The sequence below is a fragment of the Pseudophryne corroboree genome, chromosome 6 (assembly GCF_028390025.1).
Source record: "Pseudophryne corroboree isolate aPseCor3 chromosome 6, aPseCor3.hap2, whole genome shotgun sequence".
In the NCBI taxonomy this organism is placed as follows: domain Eukaryota; kingdom Metazoa; phylum Chordata; class Amphibia; order Anura; family Myobatrachidae; genus Pseudophryne; species Pseudophryne corroboree.
The window spans coordinates 104,757,003-104,770,299 of NC_086449.1; the positions used below are offsets into that span (position 1 = coordinate 104,757,003).

General features: G+C 46.5%; 4 protein-coding genes across 4 annotated transcripts; 3 read left to right on the top strand and 1 right to left on the bottom strand.

Moving 5' to 3' along the window:
- The first annotated feature begins 2,310 nt into the window (after positions 1–2,310).
- On the top strand, positions 2,311–2,721 carry LOC134936526 (histone H3). Its single transcript, XM_063931593.1, has one exon. The coding sequence runs from the start codon at positions 2,311–2,313 to the stop codon at positions 2,719–2,721; it is 411 nt and encodes a 136-aa protein (XP_063787663.1).
- A 694-nt stretch (positions 2,722–3,415) lies between these two features.
- Positions 3,416–3,876, bottom strand: LOC134936528 (histone H2A type 1-like). Its single transcript, XM_063931595.1, has one exon. The coding sequence runs from the start codon at positions 3,874–3,876 to the stop codon at positions 3,484–3,486; it is 393 nt and encodes a 130-aa protein (XP_063787665.1). The 3' UTR covers positions 3,416–3,483.
- Positions 3,877–5,173: 1,297 nt separating this feature from the next.
- Positions 5,174–5,581, top strand: LOC134936529 (histone H2B 1.1-like). Its single transcript, XM_063931596.1, has one exon. It carries the CDS (start codon positions 5,174–5,176, stop codon positions 5,552–5,554), a length of 381 nt encoding a protein of 126 aa, XP_063787666.1. The 3' UTR covers positions 5,555–5,581.
- A 1,418-nt stretch (positions 5,582–6,999) lies between these two features.
- On the top strand, positions 7,000–7,311 carry LOC134934396 (histone H4). The gene has a single exon (XM_063929843.1). It carries the CDS (start codon positions 7,000–7,002, stop codon positions 7,309–7,311), a length of 312 nt encoding a protein of 103 aa, XP_063785913.1.
- The last annotated feature ends 5,986 nt before the right edge of the window (positions 7,312–13,297 follow it).

Sequence of the window (13,297 nt, forward strand, 5' to 3'; positions counted from 1 at the left end):
AAACCTAGCAGGTGCACAGGTGTGAGGAGGAGGAGGAGGAGGAGAAGAAGAATTATTACATGGCAAGTACTAATTGCAGAATAAAAGCAGTGGATGCCATTTTCAAGAAAGTACATAATAGTCCGATGATTTAGGCATATAAATGGATGATAGACATATGTGCACACAATAGTTCTGGGGAGTAAATTTAACTGATGAAGTTTGCAGAATAAGAAGAGAGACAACAGTCACCCGAGGAGCACAGGTTCAACTAATCTTACTTTGTAAATGTACTACCGTGATAAAAGCAGGTGCTGCAGCTTCAGCTGTGAACGTCACTGACGGACAGCAGGAGAAAGATGCACCGAGACCACAAGGCTGAATGTCCAGAGCAGGCATTCCCAACCATGGTCTTCAAGGCACACTAACAGTGCAGATTTTAGTGAAATCCAGGCTGCAGCACAGATGATTAAATCAAAATAACTGAGCTACTAATTAAGTCACCTGTGCTGAAGCCTTGATATCACTAAAACCTGCACTGTTAGTGTGTCTTGAGGACCGTGGTTGGGAATGCCTGGTGTATAGAAGAGGCGGCTGCGGACCGAAGCATCAGAACCTCTTGGGGAAACATTGTGTCAGCAGAGATCCACTGTGGATGCAAATTTGTGAGGAGAAGGGCAACGCAGAGTAACAGACCAGAGTTCAACGGCATTGACCAGTGATGGAAAGCACAGGTATAGACTAGGGCAGGTCAAGAGCAGTGTTGAGAGAAGATGATCGCCGTAGAGGAATGGAAGACAAATGAGGATGGACATGAGTTATGGACAAACAGAGATGATGACTGCTAACTGAAGGGCGTGGACCAGCAGCAAGTACCATCAAGGTCTGAACCTCATCCCCACCCAATGATGGCAGGCTGGAGTAGGGTTCTAGAGCAGTGGGAGTCTGCAAAGAAACTCCAGAGCAAGTAGGGAAACCACAGAACTCGATCTGTGCCACACCAGTGGCTTTCTGCGTCTCCAAGGATGGTATAAAAAGAGAAAGAAAGAAAGAACCAGTAAAAAAAGGCAGAAAGGCCCTGCTCCTTCTTACTATGGAATGTGTGCATTGATTAAATGTCCCCATATTACTAATTATTTCTCAGCGGTAAGTAATAGCACAGTGAGGAGTCATGGGTAGTAGCACACTCACGTTGGACTCTGGAGCAGACATTGTTGGCGTGCTGCACCATCAGAAGAGGTGATAGATTATTATTGAATTAGGATTGTTTTTAATTATTATTATTTCTTCACATAAACTATGGTAAATATATATTGGCCTTAAATCCCTATGGTCCCATTTAAGAGCCTAAACTCTATTATATTATCATAAGTATAACTTTTTCTCAATTCTTTAAGAGTGTAGTTTTTTTGGACCCCTCCCTCCTCCCCAAGAACAAGCAAAATGGATATCAATAAAATACATGTGCATAAATACAAATTCAGTGATTATAATACGACAATGCACGATTGGCTGTACATGCAGGTCCTTTAGTTCTGTGTTTTATTTATTTATTTATTTTACATAGTTTCCACTGAGTAGTAGAATTGCCCATTTATGTAATCCAGATCTACAGTAGCCTTGTATTTTCTTCATGCAATGTCCCAGACATATAAGGTTTAGCTTGTGGTCTAAATGGATACATGTGCACAGATTGTATCCACAAATGTTTCAATAGGATAGTTACAATTGTATCATGCTATAATACTGTCTCCCATTAGTATCAAATCGTTTCACACATGCAGAAGTTCTTTTCATACTCAATTTTAAAGCTACCATACTTACTATATGCTAGAAAATACATAATATGTATTTATGGGTTAATAATGAAACGATTGTTATTTTAGATCAAATAGTATGCAGAGTGTTTTTTTTTTTCTTTTCTTACTGCAGTCATATATTAATATCTCCCTGGAATTAGTAGTTATAGCTTGTGTATATATATATATATATATATATATATATATATATATATATATATATATATATATATATAGTATTTACTCTTTTATGTTAGTATAATACACATTCCGAAAATCTGATTATACTCAAATCTAAAGCTTCAGAATATGCTATGTAAGGGGGTATATATTTCTACTTTACAAGTACAATTGAGATGGGGAAAAAAAAGGAGAAACCAATTCTTGGCGGTCTTTTTGAAAAATCCAAGGTTTTGTCTAAACCAATCAGGTTGAAAGGCGTTTCTAAGTCCCCTAATTACAGGGCAGCAATGTGTATAAATAGAGCTGTAGAACGTCAGCTCTCCATCCATTCATTCTACAGACGTTAGAGATGGCCAGGACCAAGCAAACAGCGCGTAAGTCCACTGGCGGCAAAGCTCCCCGCAAGCAGCTGGCGACCAAAGCCGCCCGGAAGAGCGCCCCAGCTACCGGCGGTGTAAAGAAGCCTCACCGTTACCGACCCGGGACCGTTGCTCTTCGGGAGATCCGCCGCTACCAGAAGTCCACTGAGCTGCTGATCCGCAAGCTGCCCTTCCAGCGTCTGGTGCGTGAGATCGCCCAGGACTTCAAGACTGACCTGCGCTTCCAGAGCTCCGCCGTCATGGCCCTGCAAGAGGCCAGCGAGGCTTATCTGGTGGGGCTCTTCGAGGACACCAACCTGTGCGCCATCCACGCCAAGAGGGTGACCATCATGCCCAAAGACATCCAGCTGGCCCGCAGGATCCGAGGGGAGAGGGCATAGATACTCGGCACTTCCTATACACGCAACAACACAAAGGCTCTTTTCAGAGCCACCAAGTCTTTCTAAACGAGCTGCAGCATAAGTCACCCCTCAATGTCGGAGTAACAGGATGCGGATGAATCCTCCGCTCTCCACCCATAGCAGCTTCAAATGACAGGCCAAATCTATGAAGTTTACATATATAATACGATAAGCAAGCCGCAAAGTGAATAATGGAATGTTGACTGTCAAAAATTAAATATTTGGACGGACTGCTTCACAGACAGTACATCGTTACTAGTGTTCCGCCTAGATACCCTTGTACAACCTATTTTCTTCAGCAGGGATAAGAGGCTATTCTCACTTTTCAATGGTCAAATCATTTTATTTAATGCAGCTGTTTTCATTCTAGCTTTGTTACGTCACACGGAGAGAGACTATGGTTTCTCCCTCTATATACTTTATACGGATCAGCTTCCCACTCCTATAAGCGGAAGGGGCCTCATTTGCAGCATGCAGATATTGCAAAGGGAATATTCAGACTATCATTCGATTTCACCACAACAGACCAGGGCTCCTAAAGGGTAAGGGAGCGTTTATACCTTTAGCGGTTGTATGGACGGGATGTGGAGAGGAAAGCGCGGCTAGCCCGTCAGATATCGCTACAACACAAGCAATGGCAGTACACACAGCTCTCCTGGGAAGATGTGGGTGGCTCTGAAAAGAGCCTTTGTGTTGTGTGCCGGGTACATTGTTTCTGTGGTGGAAGCTGCCAGCCTCACATTACTTGCTCTTGGCCGGTTTGTGGCTCTCGGTCTTCTTGGGCAGCAGCACGGCCTGGATGTTGGGCAGAACGCCTCCCTGGGCGATGGTCACCCCACCGAGCAGCTTGTTGAGCTCTTCGTCGTTGCGCACAGCCAGCTGCAGGTGGCGGGGGATGATGCGGGTCTTCTTGTTGTCGCGGGCGGCGTTTCCGGCGAGCTCCAGGATCTCAGCCGTCAGGTACTCCAGCACCGCGGCCAGATAGACCGGGGCACCGGCTCCCACTCGCTCAGCATAGTTTCCTTTCCTCAGCAGACGGTGAACGCGACCGACTGGGAACTGGAGACCGGCCCTGGATGAGCGAGTCTTGGCCTTAGCCCGGGTCTTGCCGCCTTGTTTGCCTCTGCCGGACATGTTCAGTTCACAAAACAAAGAGTATCTTTCGACAACAAACCGAGAGGAAATGTGAGCCTGTTAGAGATGGCTACTGACTCTCTGTCTCAACACAGTGACTCGAATCATCAGGAAGTGTGAATGATTCGAGTCACTCACTGTTTCATGAGTCGAGACAGCAGCAGCAGCAGCCTCTCTCAGACAGAGGGAGGAAACTCTGTGTCCTGTGTCCTTCAGTCAGTGTGTTCTGCTGTCTTTAGCTGTGATTGGCCAGAGGCTATACCAGGTGACACCCAGTGGGAGGGAGCAGTCACGACTCACCAGTCAGTGAGTGCTGTGCTGCTGTGCCTGATCCATGTCATGAATCATGATTCATCCTGAGTCTGCCAGTGAGTGAGACAGTTGTACACTGTGTAGACTCAGTGACTCAGTGAATGAATCTGATTCATGCAGCAGGAGGTGGAGCCCCTGTGGTACAGGGCTCTCGGCTCAGTGCTCACTGATCCTGCTCAGTGTGATTGTGGGTGGCAAACTCCCTGGAGGCTAGATAGTGGATAATATAATAAATCCAAGGCCACCTAAAATCATCCAATTAGCAAAGTATGCAAAAAAAAAAAAAAAAAATGTTTTTATTTGGTTTAGTTACAGAATGAATGATGTGTTTCATGGCTGTTAAGCTTTCTCTCCTCAGCCAAAAGTAATGTCATATTCTATAACTAGTATGCAATAAGTGGTTATTAATAATATATCAACATAACAGTAAATCTATGTTAATATATTATTATCAGAGCATAAGCAGCTGCCTCCCCCAGATACACTGTACAATCACTGCAGCTGAATAACTCCATGAGTCCAGCACTGATCCTCCAGCACTGGCAACTCACTGATTCATGTGCAGTCTCTGCAACACATTCCACTACAGATGAGTCATGACTCATGTGCCGAGACACTGACTCGAGACACTTCACTGAACTGAGTCATGTGTCTCAGCTCAGTTCAGTGAATCACTTTGCCCATGACTAGAGCCTGTAATACCGCCCTCCTCCTATATATACACTCAGAGAGGATCAACCGCGTGCTCTGTGATTGGTTTGCTTCCTAATGAACCAATGCTGCTCAAGTTTATCCACAGACCAATCCGCAATATGTAGTGAAGGGGGTGTTAGGTACCTCCCAGTGTCACGTGACACTTCTACCCTATAGCGTTACCAGAAGCGGTGAATCTTCGTTTGCATAAGCTGCCTATAAATACAGCAACCCCGGGCTTTGTACCGCACAAATTTTCTGCATTGTGTAAAAGGACAAGTGGGTGGTAAAAATGCCTGATCCAGTAAAGTCTGCTCCAGCGCCCAAGAAAGGCTCAAAGAAAGCCGTAACCAAGACCCAGAAGAAGGATGGGAAGAAGCGTAGAAAGAGCAGGAAGGAGAGTTACGCCATTTACGTCTACAAGGTGCTGAAGCAGGTGCACCCTGACACCGGCATCTCCTCCAAGGCTATGGGCATCATGAACTCCTTTGTCAATGACATCTTTGAGCGCATTGCGGGGGAAGCTTCCCGCCTGGCTCACTACAACAAGCGCTCCACCATCACCTCCCGGGAGATCCAGACCGCCGTACGCCTGCTGCTGCCGGGAGAGTTGGCCAAGCACGCCGTGTCCGAGGGCACCAAGGCCGTCACCAAGTACACCAGCGCCAAGTAATCTCCCCTTCCTCTCCCACACGAACACAAAGGCTCTTTTAAGAGCCACCCACCTCCTCGCTAATCGGGCTGTAACTTATTATTTGCGCTGTGTCCTGTCTCCCTGAATTTGACTGAATCACAGTAATCTAGGCTGTGTTGTAGTTTCTCCATTCCTTATACATGTGCATCTTGTTAGTCGGATGCTGGGGAACTCCCCTCTAGTGTGCGAGCTAGTACAGACCCCCCTGTTGATGATTACTGCGTGCACAGCGACATTCTCTCCGCTCTCATGTACTGTAAAACACGTTCCAGATGTAGATCAGGTTTCTACAGAACTCGTCAAAGCTACAGATGCCAGGGCTTCTAAAACGCAATAGAGCGCAGCAGAAACACTGCCCGTGTAGTTGCTGTGTGACTAGCACATTATTTTCTGTCTGGTTCAAGTGATACAAACTGGATTGTTACCTTGTTAATATCGCTACTATCTCAGGCAGGATGACTTATTAAGCAACTTATTCTTGATAAACAGGTGGTTAAAAGTCGGTCTTCGAGATACTATGATATCGTTGCAAAAGTAACAACGGGATGCAAACTGCGGTGCCCCTGCTTGTACCTAGTCCATTATGACCTCACAAAATAGGATTCCCGTTTAGGCGCACACGTACCAGTGATGCTCGTTGCTGTAAAAACCGCTTCAATGGTTATTTGAGGAGTAGTAGTGATCCGGGTCGCAATGTGGGTGAGCTCTAAGGTACGGTTCAGCTGACCCAGTTGACATACTATTATTATTTACACCTAATATACAATATTTTAAGACGGCGAGAGAACATAGCTGATACGCTGGCGCTCGCTAATTAGAGATCGAAGCGAACCGAGCCTGGGTGCCAGGAATACTTTTAGCTAGGGTCACCTCAGAAGCGGCATGCCATTGGGGGAGTGTTCCCCTACCGGGTTTTGAATTGTCCACTCCGGTTAACTTGTTTTGACCCGCCGAATTTAGCTCGGCTCTCATTGGGCCATTCCGATGCATCGCCCTCCTAGCCCAAGGCGCTGGTGTGGGTCCGACTTAATAGCGATAAACACTCTATATGTATTTGGAAAATATATTATTTATCATTTCAGGGAGAATGAAATGTCACTACTTTTCGTTAATTGGCTATAGGTGTAAGACCTTCTTTTACTATTTTACCCATACTCATTTTACTCTCGAAATGTGGGATCAAATGGATCCAATTATTTTTTTTAAACATTTATATTAGATATCTGTTCACGGAAATGAATAGAGATGACGAAGAGAAAGCTGCCACTGTATTGCGGTGTGCTAAGTCAGAAAAGGCGGACTACCCAGGTCTCCGCCTCTCCGAGTTTTAGGTCCCCCATCAGGTCCGCTCTTCCTCTTAATAAAGGGCAGCTGTGAGGCGATCAGCTCATTCTTACTGATTGCAACTCGCAAGCTGTTTGAAGATGTCAGGAAGAGGCAAAGGTGGTAAGGGACTCGGGAAAGGAGGCGCTAAGCGCCACAGGAAGGTGCTGCGGGACAACATCCAGGGCATCACGAAGCCTGCCATTCGCCGTCTCGCTCGCAGAGGTGGCGTGAAGCGCATTTCTGGCCTCATCTACGAGGAGACCCGTGGGGTGCTGAAGGTCTTTCTAGAGAATGTGATCCGGGACGCCGTCACTTACACCGAGCACGCCAAGAGGAAGACTGTCACAGCTATGGATGTGGTCTATGCTCTCAAGCGCCAGGGCCGCACTCTGTATGGTTTTGGAGGTTAAGATCTGGCTCCTCTCTTTGGCTGATCTCCTTTCCCGAAACACGCTAACAAAAGGCCCTTTTAAGGGCCACCTAGAGTACTCCTGAAACGAGCTTTATGAACATGCTGCTTTTCAAGGGAAGCGTAATGTCACAGTCAGTTCCACAATATTAACGATAGAAATACACTTCTTTCCCATCTACAAAGTCTCGCTGGATATTCAAATAATAGACGCCAGAAGTTGCCATTTACAATGCATAGACCATATAGAGCTAGAATTTTAGTCAATCTGGAATGGAAAAAGGCAGCAGCATAATTGCCTCTGTCCATTTGGATGATGCCTCCTTGTGTCTGGGTGGAATCGGTTCGATATTATGTTATGAAAAATTCTGAAGGATGTAGGTGTAATATACCGTGCATAGCCTGCGCAGGAGGTGCTGTAGCGGGGTACTCTTGATAAGATGTGGAGTTAAAACGTCACTTGTATTCTGTCAGTATGTCATCGTCATAATACATGTCCTAAAATTCAAGCATAGTGTATTAAGGCACAGCTGTGAATGTTTCTCCAAGTGTAGTTTATATATAATCTGTTACAACGACCTCTTGAACAATTATTAAGTAGGCAAGCTTACTTGCCAACGACTCTGATACAGGGGAATAGAAACTGCACAGAACCATTTGTCTCTACTGGAGGTTCTCTTTCTGGTATAGCAATCTCCCTGTTATTGTGTAGCTAGTGTTCTCAAAAAGTGCAAACAAACATTAAAAGGATACTTGCTTTTCAGCAGCTACCCTGCAGACTGTTCACCACAGGGAATGGTGAGTGTTCGAGTACACAGGAAGGAAGCATGCCGCTATTGTGAGCGGCCTGAGGTAGGAAGCAGGACATCCAGGTATTATTTCTAGTGATGAGCACCGGAAATTTTTCGGGTTTTGGTTTTGGGTTCGGTTCCGCGGCCGTGTTTTGGGTTCGAACGCGTTTTGGCAAAACCTCACCAAATTTTTTTTGTCGGATTCGGGTGTGTTTTGGATTCGGGTGTTTTTTTCAAAAAACCCTAAAAAACAGCTTAAATCATAGAATTTGGGGGTCATTTTGATCCCAAAGTATTATTAACCTCAATAAGCATAATTTCCACTCATTTTCAGTCTATTCTGAACACCTCACAATATTATTTTTAGTCCTAAAATTTGCACCGAGGTCGCTGGATGACTAAGCTCAGCGACCCAAGTGGCCGACACAAACACCTGGCCCATCTAGGAGTGGCACTGCAGTGTCACGCAGGATGGCCCTTCAAAAAACTACTCCCCAAACAGCACATGACGCAAAGAAGAAAAAAAAGAGGCGCAATGAGGTAGCTGTGTGACTAAGATAAGCGACCCTAGTGTCCGACACAAACACCTGGCCCATCTAGGAGTGGCACTGCAGTGTCACGCAGGATGGCCCTTCCAAAAAACACCCCCCAAACAGCACATGACGCAAAGAAAAAAAGAGGCGCAATGAGGTAGCTGTGTGACTAAGATAAGCGACCCAAGTGGCCGACACAAACACCTGGCCCATCTAGGAGTGGCACTGCAGTGTCACGCAGGATGGCCCTTCCAAAAAACACCCCCAAACAGCACATGACGCAAAGAAAAAAAGAGGCGCAATGAGGTAGCTGTGTGACTAAGATAAGCGACCCAAGTGGCCGACACAAACACCTGGCCCATCTAGGAGTGGCACTGCAGTGTCACGCAGGATGGCCCTTCCAAAAAACACCCCCCAAACAGCACATGACGCAAAGAAGAAAAAAAGAGGCGCAATGAGGTAGCTGTGTGACTAAGATAAGCGACCCAAGTGGCCGACACAAACACCTGGCCCATCTAGGAGTGTCACTGCAGTGTCACGCAGGATGGCCCTTCCAAAAACTACTCCCCAAACAGCACATGACGCAAAGAAAAATGAAAGAAAAAAGAGGTGCAAGATGGAATTGTCCTTGGGCCCTCCCACCCACCCTTATGTTGTATAAACAGGACATGCACACTTTAACCAACCCATCATTTCATTGACAGGGTCTGCCACACGACTGTGACTGAAATGACGGGTTGGTTTGGACCCCCACCAAAAAAGAAGCAATTAATCTCTCCTTGCACAAACTGGCTCTACAGAGTCAAGATGTCCACCTCATCATCATCCTCCGATATATCACCGTGTACATCCCCCTCCTCACAGATTATCAATTCGTCCCCACTGGAATCCACCATCTCAGCTCCCTGTGTACTTTGTGGAGGCAATTGCTGCTGGTCAATGTCTCCACGGAGGAATTGATTATAATTCATTTTAATGAACATCATCTTCTCCACATTTTCTGGATGTAACCTCGTACGCCGATTGCTGACAAGGTGAGCGGCTGCACTAAACACTCTTTCGTAGTACACACTTGTGGGAGGGCAACTTAGGTAGAATAAAGCTAGTTTGTGCAAGGGCCTCCAAATTGCCTCTTTTTCCTGCCAGTATAAGTACGGACTGTCTGACGTGCCTACTTGGATGCGGTCACTCATATAATCCTCCACCATTCTTTCAATGGGGAGAGAATCATATGCACTGACAGTAGACGACATGTCCGTAATCGTTGTCAGGTCCTTCAGTCCGGACCAGATGTCAGCATCAGCAGTCGCTCCAGACTGCCCTGCATCACCGCCAGAGGGTGGGCTCGGAATTCTGAGCCTTTTCCTCGCACCCCCAGTTGCGGGAGAATGTGAAGGAGGAGATGTTGACAGGTCGCGTTCCGCTTGACTTGACAATTTTGTCACCAGCAGTTCTTTGAACCCCAGCAGACTTGTGTCTGCCGGAAAGAGAGATCCAAGGTAGGTTTTAAATCTAGGATCGAGCACGGTGGCCAAAATGTAGTGCTCTGATTTCAACAGATTGACCACCCGTGAATCCTTGTTAAGCGAATTAAGGGCTCCATCCACAAGTCCCACATGCCTAGCGGAATCGCTCTGTGTTAGCTCCTCCTTCAATGTCTCTAGCTTCTTCTGCAAAAGCCTGATGAGGGGAATGACCTGACTCAGGCTGGCAGTGTCTGAACTGACTTCACGTGTGGCAAGTTCAAAAGGTTGCAGAACCTTGCACAACGTTGAAAGCATTCTCCACTGCGCTTGAGACAGGTGCATTCCACCTCCTATATCGTGCTCAGTTGTATAGGCTTGAATGGCCTTTTGCTGCTCCTCCAACCTCTGTAGCATATAGAGGGTTGAATTCCACCTCGTTACCACTTCTTGCTTCAGATGATGGCAGGGCAGGTTCAGGCGTTTTTGGTGGTGCTCCAGTCTTCTGTACGTGGTGCCTGTACGCCGAAAGTGTCCCGCAATTCTTCTGGCCACCGACAGCATCTCTTGCACGCCCCTCTCGTTTTTTAAATAATTCTTTACCACCAAATTCAAGGTATGTGCAAAACATGGGACGTGCTGGAATTTGCCCAGATTTAATGCACACACAATATTGCTGGCGTTGTCCGATGCCACAAATCCACAGGAGAGTCCAATTGGGGTAAGCCATTCTGCGATGATCTTCCTCAGTTGCCGTAAGAGGTTTTTAGCTGTGTGCGTATTCTGGAAAGCGGTGATACAAAGCGTAGCCTGCCTAGGAAAGAGTTGGCGTTTGCGAGATGCTGCTACTGGTACCGCCGCAGCTGTTCTTGCGGCGGGAGTCCATACATCTACCCAGTGGGCTGTCACAGTCATATAGTCCTGAGCCTGCCCTGCTCCACTTGTCCACATGTCCGTGGTTAAGTGGACATTGGGTACAACTGCATTTTTTAGGACACTGGTGAGTCTTTTTCTGAGGTCTGTGTACATTTTCGGTATCGCCTGCCTAGAGAAATGGAACCTAGATGGTATTTGGTACCGGGGACACAGTACCTCCAACAAGTCTCTAGTTGGCTCTGCAGTAATGATGGATACCGGAACCACGTTTCTCACCGCCCAGGATGCCAAGGCCTCAGTTATCCGCTTTGCAGCAGGATGACTGCTGTGATATTTCATCTTCCTCGCAAAGGACTGTTGGACAGTCAATTGCTTGGTGGAAGTAGTAAAAGTGGTCTTACGAGTACGACTTCCCCTCTGGGATGACCATCGACTCCCAGCAGCAACAACAGCAGCGCCAGCAGCAGTAGGCGTTACACGCAAGGATGCATCGGAGGAATCCCAGGCAGGAGAGGACTCGTCAGAATTGCCAGTGACATGGCCTGCAGGACTATTGGCATTCCTGGGGAAGGAGGAAATTGACACTGAGGGAGTTGGTGGGGTGGTTTGCGTGAGCTTGGTTACAAGAGGAAGGGATTTACTGGTCAGTGGACTGCTTCCGCTGTCGCCCAAAGTTTTTGAACTTGTCACTGACTTATGATGAATGCGCTGCAGGTGACGTATAAGGGAGGATGTTCCGAGGTGGTTAACGTCCTTACCCCTACTTATTACAGCTTGACAAAGGCAACACACGGCTTGACAAATGTTGTCCGCATTTCTGTTGAAATACTTCCACACCGAAGAGCTGATTTTTTTGGTATTTTCACCAGGCATGTCAATGGCCCTATTCCTCCCACGGACAACAGGTAACTCCCCGGGTGCCTGACTTAAACAAACCACCTCACCATCAGAATCCTCCTGGTCAATTTCCTCCCCAGCGCCAGCAACACCCATATCCTCCTCATCCTGGTGTACTTCAACACTGACATCTTCAATCTGACTATCAGGAACTGGACTGCGGGTGCTCCTTCCAGCACTTGCAGGGGGCGTGCAAATGGTGGAAGGCGCATGCTCTTCACGTCCAGTGTTGGGAAGGTCAGGCATCGCAAACGACACAATTGGACTCTCCTTGTGGATTTGTGATTTCGAAGAACGCACAGTTCTTTGCTGTGCTTTTGCCAGCTTGAGTCTTTTCATTTTTCTAGCGAGAGGCTGAGTGCTTCCATCCTCATGTGAAGCTGAACCACTAGCCATGAACATAGGCCAGGGCCTCAGCCGTTCCTTGCCACTCCGTGTGGTAAATGGCATATTGGCAAGTTTACGCTTCTCCTCCGACAATTTTATTTTAGATTTTTGAGTCCTTTTTTTACTGATATTTGGTGTTTTGTATTTTACATGCTCTGTACTATGACATTGGGCATCGGCCTTGGCAGACGACGTTGCTGGCATTTCATTGTCTCGGCCATGACTAGTGGCAGCAGCTTCAGCACGAGGTGGAAGTCGATCTTGATCTTTCCCTATTTTTGGAACCTCAACATTTTTGTTCTCCATATTTTAATAGGCACAACTAAAAGGCACCTCAGGTAAACAATGGAGATGGATGGATACTAGTATACTTTTGGATGGACGAGCGACTGCCGACACAGAGGTAGCTACAGCCGTGGACTACCGTACTGCGTCTGCTGCTAATATAGACTGGATGATAATGATATAAAAAATATATATATATCACTACTGCAGCCGGACAGGTATATATTATATAATGATGGACCTGCTGGACACTGTCAGCACTGCAGACTCCTAAAGTTAACTACTAGTATGAAGAAGATAGAAAAAAAATAAACACCACAGGTAGGTATACAATTATGGACGAGCGACTGCCGACACAGAGGTAGCTACAGCCGTGGACTACCGTACTGCGTCTGCTGCTAGTATAGACTGGATGATAATGATATAAAATATATATATATATATCACTACTGCAGGACAGGTATATATTATATAATGACGGACCTGCTGGACACTGTCAGCAGAATGCGTTTATAGAATAAAAACACCACACGACGAGTGTTTAACTTTTTCAGGCAGACAATCACAATATACTGGTGGTCACTGGTCACTGGTCAGTCACACTGGCAGTGGCACTCTGGCAGCAAAAGTGTGCACTGTTAATAAATATATGTACTCCTGCTATAACTGCTCCCCAGTCTCCCCCACAATTCAGCTGTGTGAGCAGTGAGCACACAGCACAGTCAGATATACATAGATGATGCAGCACACTGAGG